Genomic DNA, 18,768 nt, shown 5'->3' on the forward strand with positions numbered 1-18,768 from the left:
CTTGCCGTCGAGCGGGGCCTGCTGGGCCCTAGAAAAGCCAACTTGAGGCAAACCCTTGCGACACACCTTGTTTGCAAGTTGAGAACTTTTGTTTTCTTTTCAACTTTAGGGAATTCAGTCTCGTCCAGATCATTAAGAGCAGCAGCCAGACTTGATATAAAGAGAAACGCCGACTGCCGTTTCTTCTGTTGCTGCCGCAGCCGCCGTCTGGCGGGCCCGCCGTCCGTCTGGGGCCTGCCCCCTTATGTCACTCTGTCTTTCCAATTCTCACGACAGCTTCTTCAGCTTAGCTTTATTATCCTGGTTTTGTGGATCTGAGAGGACCACCAGCTGAGCCAGAGGCGCCCGCTCAACCGCGGGGGACCTGTGGATGCACCCGGACCCTTCCCGGGACTCTGCCAGGCGTGCTGAGATGGCCCCTGTTTCTGATTCATAGAGTTTGATTTGAAAGTTAGTAAGCTCCTTTTCTCGTTAACTTTGAGTCAGGATGGTTAGATTTACAGCTGGCGGGGTACTTCCCAGAGGATGAGTGTAACGATATTGATTTTAGCGAAATGAGTCATATGCCGCCTGCCTGGGAACACGAGCTCAATCACCATGAGCCGACAGCATCAGCTTTCCCTTGTCAGCGTCTCCCCTGCATGTTCGTGAGTCCATGGATACGAACAAAGAGCTAAGGAGAAGGAAAGGTCACGGATAGCTTGCAGGCAGGCAAGGCGGGGTACGGAGAGCGGGGCTCTGGGGTTGGACAGGCCCGGCCTGGCTCCCAGCATGGCTGACTTGTGTGGCCCTGGACCAGTCCTCACCTCTCAGAGCTTTCATTTCTCCTGCTGTGAAATGGGCTAATGACACCTACTACAGAGGGCTGCACGCAGGCCTGGAGGCGACAGATGCCCGCTCCCTGCAGAGGAGGGCATGAACTTCTTTTCTCTTTCTTGGGGTCCCCTACTTGGGTTTCATCTGACCTGGATTAAATGTCTGTTATGTGCCAGGAACTGGGCTGGGGGCCAGACATGCTGAGTGGAAGAAGAGGACCCGTTGGGGACTCAGAGCCCTGCATGGTGATAGGGTCCCCCAAGGTAGGCATTAGGGTGAACAGGTGGTGTTGCCCCAGGCACATGGGTGGTCATCTGGGTCTCTACCTGAGAAAGGAAGAGGGGAACCTCTGAGGAATTTCCTGGCTAGTGTTACCAGCTGCCTTATCTTCTCAATATTGGTGATGGGGTAGTAATAATAGCGTCAAGAGAATAAATTGAGTTTCTGCGTATTTTTGCCCTAATGACAATTTATGGTTTATTTGTATCATTATTGATTCAAGGAGGAAAAGAAGTGATTTTTCCTAACTCCAAGAGGATCTGAACAGTTCTTATACTGGTTGAGTTCATTATAACAAGATCAATAAAGTCAGTGTTAGTGGATTAAATATTTTAAAACTCAATTTCCCATAAGCAGCATACAGTGAATAAATAGACCTTTCTGTAACAAGCATGTAACCAAGCAAGATAGTCTCGAGGTTAAAGGTTACATAGCAACTAACCATTGTGCTTGAGGTAGCGTCGTGAGGGAGGAGAGGACGTGGTGAAGAGGGTACTCGATGTAGGAACATGTAGAGGAGGAACAAGTCTGACAAGAAAGGACCTTCACCTCACCGCGGCTGGGAACAAGACAGTCTCTGATAAATATTTCCAGCCTTTATCTATGTCTCTTCAACAAAATGTAAAGACTAGCCCAGGGCACTGTATTCTCATAGCCTCAAGACAGAAACTCCAAATCATTCCTCTCTCAAGGTTCCTGCTGTTAAGAACTTGTAGCCCTTGGTTTTAGGTTTTAATTTAACCAAGGATGAATTCAGTAATTTGGGGGTTAACTTTTTCCAACAATCATAGCTCCCTTTTGTTGTTTGCTGTGTCTGCCACGCCCTCCAGAGCACTGTACGCGTTATGGATGCACGTCCGTCGCGTGTGGTCCCCGGACAGCCTGCCGTTTACAGACTTGGGCAGGTCCCTCTCCTGGGGTGGGGCCTGGGTCTGGGTGACTCTCAGCCCTTCTGCTGCACCACCTCCTGTGCCGAGCACGGTGCCGGGCAGGGACGGCTGGGGTCCCCGACTTCTGAGCCACAGCCTTGTGCTAGACCTCCTTCCCCGGTGGAATCTCCCCCTTTGTGTTTCCCATGAGCTATCTGGAAGCTTATCAAAAATTTTAAAATCTTTTAGTTTTGGACCCTTTTAGCAGATACAGCAAAGGCCTAGTTCTCATAAGCAAAAAGTAGGAGAAAAGATAGAAAGCATCGCTTGTGTTGTAACGGGAACATCAGAGTACTTACGAGACTCGAAGGCTCTTCCCAGTCTCTTTGGAAGGTTGAAGAATAACATGCAGAAATACGTGCATTTTTTTTTTTTTTTTTTAGCAGAAAAAGCTCAGTCCTCATCTTTTAGCAACTCAGCTTTTGCTTTTCCTCCCACCTTTTCCTCATTGTTGGCAAGACTGTATCACTGCACTTTTTGAAAAAACATGCCTAATTCACTGCTGTTTCTGAAATAAGCATATGGTTATATGCCATGGTCCAAGAAACAGGGAGAATTTTTCTCTAGGCAGACCGTTTATTTTTCCTTTTGGGCTTAAGGACTAGCAGTGACTCTGAACGAGCAGGAGGGCCACAGTAGGTACTGTTGCCTGTGCCAGGAGGAGATTTCTGGCCGGGGCCTTTGCAGCAGCGTGGGGGCCACAGTGGCATCTGTGTGCTCCTTTTCCATTGAGGGGACATGATGGTGCTCCCTTTCTTCATCCTCCATATGGGTCCCCTGGCTACCTGGCTGGGGCAAGTGCCCTGAGGCCTGAGCTGCAGTTCCAAGGCCTGTCCCAGCAGGTCTCCGTAGGTGCCATTCCGAGTCCCGGCCGTGGGGAGACCTCCATCCTCCCTAGGAAGGGGCATCTCTAATCGGGCATAGCATGGGTGGTCTCTGACCACCAACTATAGCTTGATGGGTTTCAGGAAAGAAGAGGAAGCTCAAGGAATATCGGGTTTCCGCTCAGATTAATTCCCCAGGATGTGAGTTTTTGCTTGAGACAGTTGCTTGTCTGTTGACCTAACGAGACACGTAGGACCCAGGCTCCTGTAAGTCTGCTCATCTCTCTGATGCCTGGTTAGAAGGATTCTTTATTAAAAAAAGCCACACACACACAACATTATGACAACGATATTGGTGTAACTTAAAAAATGATCTTACTACCCCTAGAACAAACCACTTCAAGTCGGTAAATCTCTTCCCAGCCTCTGCCCGTATCAATCCCTTCTTAATACTTTTGTGATCCAAGAACAGGTATCAGGCATTGTCTGTCTTGCCAAAGAGCACGGTTTGTGATTCCAGTTTTGAATGGCTTTTCGACATTCCACCAGGCAGAGACCCACATTTGCCTCAACTGCAACCTTGGGCTGGACGGCTAGGCTATTATTTATAGGCCCTTCACCATTACGGATGACAGGACCCACAGTGGCCCCTCTTCACATCATAGTGACACAGGATGACCATGAAAGACTTTGTGCACTGCCCGTTTGAGTGGAACAGTTAAGGGGCTTGTTGAACTTCAAGAAGTATAGAGGCTCCATTTACAAAACCTCAGGTGTTTCCAAAGTTTTCTCTGATGACAAGTGACTGCAAACTGTAGGCCCCTGGAAGATACTGGAAAAAAATCAACATAACCCTTCATCAAGGGAAAGGTGACACTTTAATGAAGAGCTTTCCCAAAAGTTTGTACTGTGGAAAGAACATTTTGAAAAGAGATGTTTTTGTTTCCACCATCTTGTAATTTGTTAACCAAAAACTATGTGAATGTGTCACCTATTAAAAACACTAATATCTGCACCCTTAAGTTGGGAGCAGTTTTTCTAACCTGCTTCAAAATCCTTGAGATGACAATGTCAGTGGATTTTGAATTGGGCTATTAAAAATATGAGAATGCAGTAATACCCTGTGATGAGTTGCAGGAGCGTTTTTCTGACCTGAGGGGAACTGGGGCCTCGCTCGTAACATGTTCACAAAATCCTTTGTATCAGGGATGGACAGAAGCGGACGGTGTCTCCTTTGTTGCCAGTGGTAAGCATCTTCCAGCCGGGTCTGTGCATCTCTGGGAAGAGTCTTTGTTAGCTCTGATGACCTCAGAGAACGGACTGGAGCCCTAACTGGGCTACTTTCAAATCATTGAGCCACAGACAGTTTTCCTACCTTTGAAAAAAAATGGAAGTGGAGTCAATTTGGTAGCTCTCACTAAAAACTCGTTTGGTTTAATGATTTCACAGAGGTTTGTTGATACTCTTAGAAAATGGCACATTAAAATATATTTTATTATTTTTTAAAATACAGTTTATTGTCAAATTGGTTTCCATACAACACCCAGTGCTCATATTTTAAAATATTGGTTATTGTGTCCTTGTCTCTCCTTTAAAATAGTTTACTTTTGGTATCTTAATGCGTACAATTTATTCGCACGGTAGCGCGGTATGTAACTTACAAGCAAACACGCGTCCCTGTGATACGTGCTGAAGGGCTGTCCCTTGTTGGGTGTTGCTGTCAGACGAGTGCAGAGACCATGGATCTAGGCAAATTGGGTTTATAAAGGCTCCTGCTGTAACTCAAGACTACCAGTCGATGACCTTTCATTTCCTTACCTGGTGAGCTGGTAGAATGCTGTGTGTGGGGGTCCTGAACACAAAGCAGGGCAGCCTTCTGGAAGTGCTTTCTGAAATGGATGAGCAAACATGGCCTCTGGGTTCCCGTGAGAGGAAATGATGCTGGAGATCTTGGCATCACGTTGGTCTCCACGGCCACCAGCTTCATGTGTCCCTAACCGCCCACGGCCTCAGTCCAGTGGAAGAGTTTCTGTGGGCCAGGGGCAGTCAAGGTTGTCCCTCCTGGGCAGTGGGAGCCATTGCTGACATCTCTGAGGGAAACCACCTTCACGCTCTTGGTGGGTGTTGCATAGCAGGTGCCATGCCTGTGAGATGGCCTGGCCCCTGGGGACGTGTCCGGTGGTAAAAACAGTTCCCAAGGCCGGTCTGGTTTCTGGTTGCATTTTCAGTGGGGATGAATGGAGCACACGAGAACTACAGCCAGTGCCCTGGGGCATAATGTGGCACAACATAGAGGAACGAGTGCTGGCTTTTGGAACCCAACAGACCTGGGCTCAGGGTCAGAGATCTGCTCCCCACACGCCCTGAGTTCAGCCTGTTTATATCACTGACGTCTGAAAGCTCACAGTGGCGAAACCGACAATTTCCCCACCATATGTGTGTGTGTGTGTGTGTGTGTGTGTGTGTGTGTGTGTGTACACACAAATGTTTTCACAGTGCACGTGAGCGCTCGACAGTGGTTTCATGACAGATATGCAGAGGACAAGGACCGTCTTGAGTCCTGCAGAATCAGTGAGACCCCAGTGGGCCACACTGCCTGTCCATGCTGGCTCCCGGGCCCTGTGGGGTCATGCTGTCACTTGTTGCCCAGAGTATCATGCTACCATTACCAGCCACTCCCTGTAGCAAATCATCCGTGGTCATGGTTGAAAGATGGCTGATCCCACAAAGATCACTTTGGAGCATCTTGCTTTTTCTTTTTTAGAGTCCTGGGTAAATACTCTCCGTTAACTGTTCGGCTTTGACAATGTTACTTAAGCTCCCTGAGCCTTGGCTTTTCTTCAGTCGTAGAGCAGGTTTTGAGCGGTTGTGTGGTTTAAATGAGTTGATAGGCAGTGTCGATGGAACACAGGAAAAGTGATGTTCGTGGGTCCAGCCGTTGGGTCAGCCCTGGGGGGCAGTTCGGCCAGTCAGGGACGGGGCTGGTCAGAGAGTGAGATTCAGGTGCCATGACGTCTGTTGTGCTTCCAGAAAGTCTCATGGGCCCTTGGGCCCAGAGCTCTATGTCAGATGGCATCTTAGTTTTAAGACATTTATCTTGTGGTCCGAGTATTTTTTAATGCTCTCTTCTCTTCTTTGTGTTGTAGGAACCCAGCTCTTCAGCGGTCAGAGTGACTTTAGAATCACTACTTTGAAATTTCACCCGAAAGACCACAGCCTTTTTGTGTGTGGAGGCTTCAACCCCGAAGTCAAAGCTTGGGATATAAGGACCGGCAAGGTGATGCCCGTCTTCCTCCCGTGGCCTCTCCACAGGAGAGCTTGCCGCGGCGGTGTGACTGACCGGGGGCGGGCCAGCATCTAGGTGCAGGACCCTGGAGATGGGGTAATTACCACCTGACGTTGCATCGGTGCTCAGCGTGATGTGTATGTGTTCCGAAAGAACGTTCTTGAGTTGTTAGAGTATTGAAACATCAGAGGTGCGGCTCTGAAAACACTTATTGAGTACCTACTGTGTGCAGATGCTTCCAGATGATATAAAAGGAATTAGCCTTTGGGTTACTCAAGGGAATGACGTGCGGTTGCAGATAAGTGGTGTGGAGCACTGCTGTATGTATGTCTGTGTGTGTGCGTATGTGTGCACGTGTGTGTGTGTGTGTGTGTGTGAGGGGGAGAGAGAGAGATGGGTGGGGGAGTAAGGGAGGGACAAGCAGCCATTCAGAGGGCGGGGGCTTTCTGCTTGATGTGAGGAAGGCTTCTTGGAGATCACGTGCCTTCTGGGGCTAAACGGCTGGTGGCGATCAGTCCCACAGAGGAGTTTCCACCCCGCTGCTCACCAAGCTGCTGCTTCCGTTGCCCTCACCCACTTAATAAGTGGCAGCTCCACCCTTCCAGGGATTCGGGTCGGAACTGTCAGAACCGTGCCTGTCTCTGCTCTTCCTGTCTGCCCCACATCCAAGTCACGAGCATATCCTGTGGTGACTGGCTTGAGCTGCCGTTGGCTCTTACTGGGATAATTGCAGTAGTTTCCTATGTGGTAGCTCTTTCCCCACTCCTTATAGTTTGTTCTCAACATGGCAGCCAGAGTGTCTGTCACAGTGTAAGTCTGATGTGCCTCTCCCCTGGTCAGAACACTCCAGGCTCTGATCTCACTCATGGTAAAGGCCAGTGTCCCCACAGTGGCCTTCAGTACCTACATGAGCTTCCCTTCCCCCTTCTCATCACCTCCAGCCCCACTGGTCTCCTTGCCTTTCCTAGAGCACACTAGCACGTTCCTGCCTCAGGGCCTTTGCACCTGCTGCTCCTTCCACCTGGAATGCTCTTCTCCCAGTTTTCTCTGTAGAGGCTCCCTCTCTCTGCTTGGTTCTGTTCAAATGCCACCTCTCCTGTGAGGCCTTCTCTGATCACCGTGATGGTCACCCTCTGGCATTCACTAGTCCCCTTTGCCCCCTCACTGTTCTCCCTCCTATGTATCATCACCCGGTGTACTGTGGATTTTACATGTTTATGTGCTTGCCTGTCTGCCTTCACTTGAACATAAGTTTCTCCAGGGAGGGATTTTTTTTTTCTTTAAAAAAACTTTTTTTTAATGTTTATTTTTGAGAGAGAGAAAGAGGCAGAGAGAGGGAGACACAGAATCCGAAGCAGGCTCCAGACTCTGAGCTGTCAGCACAGAGCCTGACGCAGGGCTCAAACTCACGGACCACAAGACCATGACCCGAGCCAAAGTCAGACACCCAACCGACTGAGCCACCCAGGCGCCCCTCCAGGGTAGGGATTTTCTGTCTGTTTTGTTTGCTGTTGACTTGTAGCCCTTAGAACAGTGCCTGGCACGCAGTAGACACTCAGCAAGCCTCGGATGACCAAGTGAAGGAATGAGGGAGGAAGGCAGTCATGCAGAATGTGTAGGTATAGAAGGTAGAAGTGTGAAATGTGTGCAGGGACCAGGGACTGGCTTGACCTGGTGGGGCATGGGCTCCAGGCAAGGGCACCGGCCCCAGGCAAAGAGGCTTTCAATGCTGTGAGTCCTGGTTTGGGTTAGCAGGGAGAAGCCAGGCCTGAGAATGGGTGTGTGGGAGAGTAGTGAGGAAGAGCCGTGGCCCGATTGCCTCTGGGGGTGCGCCGTGATTTTAGGCGGACTTGTTTTCAGGGTCTGAGAAGCACTACTCTGGTCTGAAGGAGGCACGCGGCCACTTGAGTCCTACAGGGTAGTTTATAATAAAACCCATGTTAAACTTAACTTTGAAAGGAGAAGGTATGGAATGTCAGTTTGCCCTCCTGCATTTAGGATTCAGGGGTTCAGTGGTCCCACCCTGAAGGGCTCAAGGCTGCTGCAATGCTAAAAGGTTCTACCTAAAGGCTTTCCCTCCAGGACTGCCTCCCGCCCCACCTTGGATTTCCCGGATTTGAAGGTCAGGTTGGCCACTGCAGGAAGACACTTTCCCAACAGGCTGTTGGAAGGGGCTGCTGGCATTTTGTGAACCTAAGAACACAGGCAGTTTCTATGAAGAAAATGTGAAGTTTTATCCATAGGTGTCTTGCTTAAAGTACTTCACAAGTGGGAAAATTAAAGCACAGAGAGATGTGCTCTTTAAAAAAAAAAAATCACACATTTTTCTTTTACAAAGAAACTTCTTTTTACAAAAATATTTGGAAAAGAGAGAAAAATTTCACATAAAGACGTGGACACAGTGGAATTAAAAAAAAAAAACAAAAAAAAAACAACCCACTAGAACACTTGTATTTGGGCTGCATGTGTTGGAAACTCTTAGTCATGCTGTTTGAAGTGGGGCCTTCGATTACCCAGCCCTGCTGACGGCCGCGTCCCTTAAAGGTGTGCTTACTGTTTTTAGCCTCAAAGACCAAACACGTAAGAGATTACTCACCAAGGACGCCATCTGATTTAAGAGTTTGTTAAAAATATTGGATTTTCTCCTAGGGCAGACGCCATCTGACAGGCTCTGAAAATGCTGGGGGAGAAGCAATTAGAAGCAGATGTTGCTGTGACTGGTATTGGCATATTTGCGAGTGTCTCCCAAGCTAATAATGTTGGGAAAGGGATCTGCACAATGTTTGTTTTTACTTCCCCTTTACTAGCAATCCGACTGCCTCTCCTCTCCCTCTGGGTCACAGGGCTAGTTCCATTTTGCATCAGCCAGGCTCAGGGACAGCTCTCTTGCTTCAGTTTCGTTTCCTCTGACAGGTGTTGCCTGAGTGTCTCAAGTGGGAGTAATCGGAGGACCAGAGAAGAAAGGCACAGCCTCCTTGCCCTCCTGGCTCCCACCTGGGGTGGCTCCCACCTGGGGTGGCTCCCTTTTCACCCCTCGGAGCTGCCTGCGGTATGTGGCGCTGTCCCTGGTGCTGAACTCTCCAGCTCGCTCCTGTGTCGATGAACATGTGGGGCTGAGCAGCTTGGCTGTTTTGTTTTTGTTTTAAATTACCTTCAGGGACAGTGGTGGAAACTGCAGGTGCAGGCAGGAGGGACAGAGAGCTTAGCTTACAATCAAGACCAGCTCCCCCTTTTAAATACAGCAGGAGGAACTGTTTTCTTGTAAAAGTAATATGCAATCATGTGAAAAAACTGGAAAGTAGAGGGAAATAAAGAGAAGGGGTAGTCTAGCCAGCTGAAGGAAACATTAGTAACATTTTAGTATTTTTCTTCCGTTGTTCTTTTCCCCTGTGTGTGTGTGTGTGTGTGTGTGTTCTTAAAACGTTGGTCTGATTTTTATACACAATTTTATATTTTGTTTTTTTACATAGCACTGTCAGGGTTTTCCTTGTTATCACAGACTCTTGTAGAATTTTCAACACATCCCTTTGATGCAGGGTGCTTACCTGACTTGCTTCTTGCCTTCTGCCTGGTGTTCAGAGCAGAGTCTGACATAAACAGGCACTCAGTAAATATGGATCCAATGGGTCGTTTTCAAAAAACCATTTCCCTAGGTTGGATAGTGAGGATAGTTCCTTTTTTTTTTTTTTTTTTTTTTTCCTGCCATTTAAAATTAATAGATGTGAAGGTAGAGATCGGGGTGAGCAAACTACAGCCCAGGGCTAAATCCGGCTTGCTGTCTCTTTCTGTAAAGTTTTATTGGAACACAGCCATGCTCTCATTTATGTATCATCTGCAGCTGCTTTCACACTACAGTGGCAGAATTGAGTAGTTGCAACAGAGACCACATGGGCTGCAAAACCAAAAATATTTACGACCTGGCTAACCCCTGCTGTGGATAGGTCTGGCTGTGACATCTGTCACCCTATTGATTGTTGAGATCCATCCTGATCTGGCTGACAAGGTGGGTGCTTCTGCTCTTCCCTCTATTATGGGCATCCTTGCAGAAACCCGGTGCTCACACAATATCTTTTCCAGAGAGCTGTTCTTCTGTCAAGGTGTGCGAGCAGTTTCTCTCTGTTAATGATAATCTCCAAACAGACCATCCAGGTCTACTTTATTACACATTCCACTGTAAGACATACATTTGTGCATCTAGTGTTTTCCATATTCGAGGTTTATTTCCTTAAGCTTGGGTCCCAGAACTCAAATCGCTGGATCAAAGTGAATCAGCATTTAAAAGGTAAGGGGTAGGTTTCCAAGGACAGAGCTGAGGCATGCTGTGCTGGGCTAGCGAGCCCACCACTGGAGCGTGACTGCAGGGCCAGACAGCTTCTCGCCACGGTCTGAGAGAACACAGTCTGAGGAGTGGTTGGAACAGATAACTTTTAAGCTACTTTCCAGTCATACAATTTTATGACCCTTAGGCTGAGCCAAATGATGAATGTTGGGATTCTGGACTTCTTGGGGCCACAGCCCAATTCATTAGAGCAAATGGGCTGTTTAGCTTCCCTGTCTTCTTTTCTTGGCCCGTCTCTCTCTTCCTTGGGTTTGATGATTGGAGCACATCTCTCATCACCGCAAAGTTCTTGACTTCATTTCCAGCAGGTCAGCGGGCTGTGTTCCATGTGAGTCGACCGAGTGCGCGTACTCAAGCTGGCATAACACCACCAGCAAAATTCTCTGACTTCTTTCTCCCGGCAGTGTGCTTGAACATGGGTGTGGCCTGGAGTCCAGGATGCCTGTGGGCTGGCCTTCATGTCACTCTAGGGTCCCTCTCTCCAGAAGCCCCGCCCAGCTTCTAGTACTACTGGCCTGAGCTACAGGAGGCCTGGGCTCTCAGCCTCCCCGTACCACCTGCTCATCTGGGCGACCGTAGGCAAACTCCTCAGACTACAGTCTCTCTCAGTCATGGTTTCCCTGTTGGTCAAGGGGCAAGACAAGGTCATCCATAAAGCAGGGCTTTGCACACTGCCCATGTGCCAGAGAGCACCTGGGGCTCTTGTTAGGACGCAGATTCTGTATCCGCAGGTCTTTGGTAAGGATGATATCTCATCTGTTTGGGCTGCTAGAACAAAATACTATAGACTGAGGGGCTTCAAAAACAGACATTTAATTTGCACAGTTCCGAGGCTTGGAGCCCAAGACCAGGGTACCAGCATGGTCAGGTTCTGATGAGGGCTCTCCTCCTGGCTTGCAGAGGGCTCCTTTCTTGCTGTGTCCTTATATGATGGAGAGAGAGAGAGAGCTCCGGTCTTTTCATTCCCTTAGAAGGACACCAGTCCCATCATGGGGGCTGCACCCTCACGACCTCATCTAAACCTCATCATCTTCCAAAGGCCTCACCACCCAATACCATCATATTGAGGAATAGGGCTTCAGCATATAGAGTTGGGGGGACACGTTCAGTCTATTGCCGATAAGATCTTGCATTTTTAACAAGCTCCCAGGAGATGCAGAGGCAAATGGTCCATGGACCACACTTTGAGAAGCCAGGGCCCAAAGGGCTCTGAATGTAGAGGTTACTTGCTTCTGTCTTTGAGCTCCCGTGGCTTTCATTCTTGATTGGCCTGCACTGTCTGTGACCTGTTTCACTGATAGCTCTTTATCTTCTTACTTGACTGTGAGTTCCCTCAGCCAAACAGGTGTTTATTTACCACTGCCGGTGGGGGTCCGAGGTGAATCACGTCTGTGCCTCAGCATCTCTCAACAGGGCCTGGGATCAGGCAGGTGCTCATGGGGTAACCATGTCCCTCTGATCATGATGGAGTCCTGAAGCAGCACTCACTCACTCCCAGCTGCAGGGCAGTGGCTGCCCTGGGATCTCTCCCTAGCTGCAATTCAGCTGCAACTGACTAGTCAGGAAGTGAAGTGAAGCCAGAGGCAGAGGGCTTGGGCCATCTCGCATCAGAGGAGGTGCACTGTTATGGTCCTGACAACACAGCGGTTGGCCGGCTCCGAGCTCTTATGCTCCCTGGTGTTTGGTAGATGACAGTAGCTAGCCTCACAGCTCCCTGGCTCTGAGCACAGCGTGGACTGGGGGCTATAGAGCCACAGTGATATAAGATGTGGTCCCAGCTCTCCAGGGCCCACCAGCACTGTGGGAAATTCTCAAGGTAGTTACTTTGTAGTTAAAGTTCACTTTAAGGTGACTGTGTAGTTTGGGCCAAATTAGCATAGGTAATAAAATTCACCCTTGTATCATGAATCAAATTTGTAAGAAAAACTACAGAGACTTAAAAATCATAATGCATATTTAGTCAATCACCCTTTTTGCAAGCTTAAATTATGGAACCTCAGCATCAGCAAATTCCCTCTCGGTTGAGCAGGATCGGGCACTGGAAATTGGAGCAGCTCTGGCAAATCTAGGACACATGGCTCCCGAGCTGGGCGCTTGGCTTTGGCCCTGGTTCCTCTTCCCTCTGTCGGCAGAGCTGGGGCTCTGTGTGGCTCCCAAGAAAGAGAGTTGCAGATGCACTTAGACCCCTGTTTGGGCCTCCAGAACACCGACCCCCACCCCCACCCCACCCCCCGGGATAAATTCTCATGATAACGTGGCTCTGATAGGCCAGCTCACGTTTGCTCTAGTGTTCGTTTGGCACGAGTCATCAATATTTCATGTTTTTCTTTTTATTCCTCTTTTTTTAAAGCTTGTAAAGGGCCATCTTGATTTCCAGATCTTGTGTTAGTTTCTTGACCTCTTTCTGGAGCTTTGTCCTAGCCCCTCTGCCGGTGTGTGTCCTGACACGCAGGTGGCAGTCCGGGAGGCTGCCGGCTCTCCCTCCCGCCTGCTTGGACTCTCCCCTGGGTCTCCTGCCACAGCCTCTGACTCGTGTGTGTGTGTGTGTGTGTGTGTGTGTGTGTGTGTGTGTGAGATTTCCCAGCAGAATGGAAAACAGCCTGCAGACAGCAGTTTCGCCTCATTTGCTGCCCTGCTCCCACACCTACTGAAGTGCTAAGCATGCAGTAGGCCCTAGCGGGGCTGCTGCATCAATGACTGGCCGCCCTGCCCAAGAGCAGGTTTTAAACCCCCACGTCGTGAGCCCGTGCGAGGAGCAGAAGCTGAGCCACCATTGGTTAATGTGGTCACCTGAGCTCCTACCCGTGGGCATCCTTCCCCTGCGTGGGAATGCCATGAGCCGGCAGGGCAGCCGGTGGCTCTTGACCTGGGCTGGCCGGAAGCACCTTGAGGGCGCCTGCGAGCACCAGGGCCCTGTGAACCACAGCCCTGGGGCCACATTTTGGGCGCCTGGGTGAATATCCTGAGTGGTGTTGTAGGGTTTCGTCCCAAAACGTGGACTCCCGTACGGCAGGTGCCTGAAGGACTCCATGCCATCAGTTTCCGTGGTGTTGCAGGCAGGTTGCTTATTTGCCCTAATGAGGTTTTGATTACTCTCCATTTGTCTCTTTCATCAGCTTTATATTAAAAAGACTTTTTATTTGGACGCTTTGTACTTTCTACAGTTCTGAGTTTTGCCTCAAACCAAACTCTGTGTGCAGATAAGAGTAGGAGACTAACAGAGGCCGGGCGGGGGCGGGGGGGGGGAGGGGATGGGGAAGGGCCCGGAGAGCCTGGTGCATGGCCACTGCGTTCCTTGTGACTTTGGTTGGCTCCCGGCCGCTTTTGTGGACTCCTGTGGCCCTGCCTGTTGAGTGGGGGTGGGGCCCGGGTGCTCTGAGGCCACTGCCAGCAGTTGGCACTGCCAGCTGCCGACCTCTGTTCTGAGCTCACCTGGTGCACAGCAATCCGGGGCAGCTGCCCCGCATCCCACTGGGAGGGCACCGGGGTTCAGGAAGGTTCAGTCCAGCACACGATAGCGCATAGCCCATCGGTAGTGGGGTAACACCTTGAGCTCGGCGGCTTGACTCCCACATCCTTGCAGGGCTTCCTGTTCACAGCATGAATGAAACTCGAGTCTTGTGTACGAATAAAACACTCTGTCAGTGAGTGCCGTGCGCTTTGTTCGGATGCTCACTCGGCCCTGGCGCACGCAGCTCTGTGTCTGGCGTCAGGGCTGTGGTGGGCCCTGAAGCCTCAGGCCTGAACACACGGCCCCAGCACGTCTGTGAGCGCAGCCTCCCGCCCCCACGGTGGAGGCGAGGAAGCTGTTCTGAAGGACGTAGCTCTTGGCACAGGGGCCGGCAGCTGCTGTGGGGCCGCGGACCTGAACCCAGGGCTTGTTTTAAGTTCTCGCTCCCACCATTGCACATTTCATTTATTGATGTCATAAAAATGTTATGAGCCCCCAGGAGACCAGGCACGTGGTGTGACAGAATCCAGTCAGTCCTTGCCCTCCAGGAGCTCCGGGCCCGGGCGGAAACCCCCACTGAGGACACGCGTTTCTTGGATGTTTGACGGATCGATCTGCTTCACTGGCTGCCTCCATAGGCAGCTGGGGTTGGGGGGGAGCGGGTTCCTGTGTGTCCCCTGGGTCCTCCAGAATCTTGCGTAGAGCTGAGGAAGTGGTTCCCAGAATTCGGAACCCCAGAGACCTGCTGCCCAGCCTGCCCCTTCTCTTTTGCTTCCCTCCACACCACTTTCTGGGGGCGGACGGTTGGACTCCTCTTTCAAACCCCACGTGTGAACTGCCAGCTGGAGCGATGTGTGACCCCAGGAGACCCGCAGTACTCCAGAGGGGGGTCCTGAGACTTCTGACTCCCCCTTGGTGACTTCTGCCCTTCAAAATGCAGTAGGGTGTATCAGAAAATATAAAGCAGATTCTGAACCTGTACTGATTGTGTAAATGTAACGTTTATGTAATTCTAATTTATGAGTCCTTTATAATGCATTTTGCCACTAACATAATCTGTGTTACACAGAACACCTCTTGTCGAGGTTTTAAAAATTTGAATACTTTTATTGAAATTGGTTCACATTTTTTTACTTGAAAACATATTTTAGCTTGCCATACATAACTAAGAGTATCCAAAAAAATCACGGGTTTGATGCTCTAATTATTTCTGTCTTAATATACTTTAAATACTTATTACATTTTGGGGGCAACAGCTTTATTGAGGTCTAGTTCACACACCATACAACCCACTCACGTAAAGTATACGGTTCATTAGTTTTTAGTATATTCATGGAATTCTACAACCACCACCCACAGTCAGATTAGAATGCTTTCATCACCTCAGAAAGAAACGCTGTGCTTTTAGAGGTCACCGCTCACCCCCCTGTGTCCTCCCTGTCCAGCTCTTGCTTTCCGTGTGGATTTGCCCATCCCGGGAATTTTATGTAAACAGAACCGCACACTGTATGGCCTTTTGTGGCCGGCTTCTCTCATTTAGCATCATGTTCTCAGGGGCCAACCATGTGGTAGCACGAGTCGGGGCTTCGTTCCGCCTTTATGGCTGGATACTGTTCCCATTGTATGGATCGCCGTGTTTTGTTTGTTCGCAAGATGGTGGACGTTTGTGTTGTCGCTGTCTTTTGGCCACCACGAATACCGTTACGAACGTCCATTTACAAGTTTTTGTGTGAAGGTCTGTTTTCGTTTCTCTTGGGTCCTACCTAGGACTGAGATGGCTGAGTCACAGGGTAGCCTTACAGGGAACCACGCAGGAAGCTGCTAGATGGTTTCCAGAATGGTTGCACCTTTATTACCTTTCAGGTTCTGTCTTTTATTATTAGATTCTGTCTTCTACTTTCATTCCTGATATTGGTCTTTATGTTTTCTTGTGTTTCTTTTTTTCTTAGTCAGTGTGACTAAAGATTCATCGACCATTTCAACAAAACATTGATTTTTTTTTTGTTTATTTTGGGGGGGGGGGCAGAGAGAGGAGAGAGGGAGAGAGAGAGAGAGAGAGAGAGAGAGAGAGAGAGAGAGAGAATCCTAAGCAGGTTGCATGCTGTCGGTGCAGAGCCCAACATGGGGCTCGAACCCACAAACCATGAGATCATGACCTGAGCCGAAATCAAGAGTCAGACACTTGACCAACTGAGCCACCCAGGTGCCCCAAAATAATTGATTTTCTGTGTTTTTTCTGTTTTCAGCTTAATTAGTTTCTGCTTTTATTTTTATTGTCTTCTGCTTGCTTTGGGTTTAATATGCTCTTTCTCTAATTTCCTAAGGTGGGAAGTTAGATGATTGATAGGAAGTTTTTCTTAATATAAGCATTTTCATGCTGTACGTTTCCCTCTAAGCATGCATCCCACAAATTTTGATATGTGGTATTTAATTTTCATTCAATTCAACATATTTTCTAATTTTATTTTTACTTCCTCTTTGACCTGTGCGATATTTACAAGTATATTGTTTAGTTTCTGAACATGCACAGATTTTCCAGATCTGTTTCTAGTATGAATTTTTAGTTTAATTGTGTTATAGTCAGAAAACATACTTGGTATGAATTCAGTCCTTTTATTTATGTATTTTTAAACTTTTTATTTACTTTGGGAGAGGGAGAGAAAGTGGGGAGAGAAAGGGGCAGAGAGAGGGAGAGGGAGAGAGCGTTCCAAGCAGGCTCCACGCTGTCAGCACAGTGCCTGACGTGGGCCTGTAACCCACGAACCATGAGATCATGACCTGAGCTGAAGTCGGACGCTTAACCTACTGAGCTGCACAGGCGCCCCTGAATTCAGTCCTTTTAAATTTGTTAAGGTTAGTTTTATGGCCCAGGATATGGTCTGTTTTGTTCAGCGCCTGCCCAGGAAGAATGTGTATTTTGCTGTTACCAGGTGGAGTGTTCTGTAAATGACAGTTTGGTCAAGTTAGTTGATGGTGTTGTTCGACAACTTCTTCTATCCTTGCTGGGTTTCTGTCTCTTTGTTGTTTCAATTATTGACAGAGGAGCGCTGAAGTCCCTAACCGTACTGTGGACTCGTGTATTTCTCCTTTTGGTTCTATCATTTTTTTTTTTTCTTTTTTGTGTTTTGAAGCTGCCAGCAGGGCTCCACCGGGGGCCTGCTCTCAGGTCAGAGCTGTTAGAGAAAATAAGAAAAAGAGACAGAAAATGGCAGTTTGCCTCTGTGCCCGTCACTTCATGTTCTTACCCCTCTCCCAGTGTCTGCTTTCGTTTACTTTGTCTTCAGGGAGTTGCTTTTTGCATTTTGTGCGGAGTTGTAGTTGTAATCAGTGGGGAAACACGCTGGAGAGTGGGCTTACTCTCCCTCGTGGCCCCCGCATAGATTTTGAGCGTATTTTTCTCTTGGCCTTGAATTTCCCCTCTTTCACTGGCTGGGTGCCGCCTGTCCTGCAACCACCACAGTGCTTCCTCTCCAGGAGCTTCTCCCGAACCCCAGTGGATTGGACGGCCCCTCCCTCCCTCGCTGTCTTCCCCCGACTGGGACGTGAGCCACGTGAGAGCTGGGGGACATGACGGTCTTGTCCAGCGTGGCACCCCCAGACCTCCTGTGAGTTGGCACAGGGCCAGTGGCTCAGGCAGGATTTCTTGAGTAAGTTACTGTGAATCTGCGGCTGAACTCCGCAGGGATTTTATGACTCTAGGAAGGTTTTTATGACCCAAATCAATGCTCTGACAAATAGGTCGGAGGGTACAAGGTGGTGTCGATGGCCATGCTGTTTTAAGCACACGGGTCTCCTCTGTGCCCTGTCGGTGGACAGACTGTCCTGGCAGCCGCAGCCACGCCTGACTACCCTGAAGGAAGACCGCCCGGTGCTTGTTAGCGGGTCTGGCGCGCAGGCTGAGAAGGGAGGTAGGATGTGCTGAGAGGAGGCCGCCGTGCGTCCCGTGATTAGGCTGTGCCAAGTGGTCCACTCATTATGTTGTGTTCAGAGAGGAAATGAAGGGTGGACGTCTCGTCTCACCCTCTGTGTGCCCTTGTTACATCAAACAAATTTCCCAGTGTTTAATTATAGTCTTTGATTTAAACCTTCTCTTTAAAAGGTCTGATTATCTGTCTCACCTCATTCATTTATTCATTGAACGTTAGCTGAGTACCTGCCACGCCTAGGACTTCTTAGTTTACAGGACTCGGAGAAGCTACAGGAAACACCTCGCGCCCAGCTGTCGGCCCCGCAATCCGCCCAGGTTTCTAGACCAAGCCAGAAACCTCAGTGGCAGCTTTAGGATTGCCCTCCCCCCACCACCTCGATACCCTGCGCTTTCCTCTTCTGGGGCCAACATGTGAAGTTGTGCACGTTGTTCACTGTGCACGGCCTCCTGGCTGAGGGGGCGCTGGGGCTGGAATCCAGCCTACGCTCTGCTGGCCAAGCCACGCCCTGGGCGTGGGGTGGTCCCACCCAAGGGGTGTCTTTTTCTAATACGCACCAGGGTGCCCCATGGGCCAGGGGTGGCCCTGCCCCTTCCCCTCTGCTGCCCAGCCTGACGAAATCCGCTCCCTCTCCGTCCCCACGGCCTCGCCCCAGGACTGCTCCTCACCCTGTCTCCTGGCGCCACCAGTGCCACTCGCTGCCCCCCTCTTCTGTCTTCTACCCTGCAGCAGGTGGCATCTTCTGGAAACACAGATCCGGGCACGTTCTCCTTCTACTTGGAGCTCTTGCTGACCCTACAGGGCAGGCCCAAGCCTCCCGCCCAGGTGCCGGTGGCTCTGCACAGCCCGGCCCGTCTCCCCCAGTAGCCTTGGTCCCAGCACCGGGCCTGCCCCAAGCCCTCCCCGCAGCCCCCGGCT

General features: G+C 49.7%; 1 protein-coding gene across 11 annotated transcripts in view; it reads left to right on the forward strand.

Moving 5' to 3' along the window:
• WDR25 (WD repeat domain 25) overlaps positions 1 to 18,768 on the forward strand; it is a 140,618-nt gene that overhangs the window by 92,516 nt on the left and 29,334 nt on the right. For all 11 annotated transcript variants that reach the window (XM_042944265.1, XM_042944266.1, XM_042944274.1 and 8 more), the window contains one exon: positions 5,995 to 6,125. In XM_042944265.1, coding sequence (XP_042800199.1) covers positions 5,995 to 6,125 — 131 coding nt within the window. The remainder of the gene's footprint in view (positions 1 to 5,994; positions 6,126 to 18,768) is intronic.

Source organism: Panthera leo, chromosome B3 (assembly GCF_018350215.1).
Source record: "Panthera leo isolate Ple1 chromosome B3, P.leo_Ple1_pat1.1, whole genome shotgun sequence".
Classification (NCBI taxonomy): Eukaryota; Metazoa; Chordata; class Mammalia; order Carnivora; family Felidae; genus Panthera; species Panthera leo.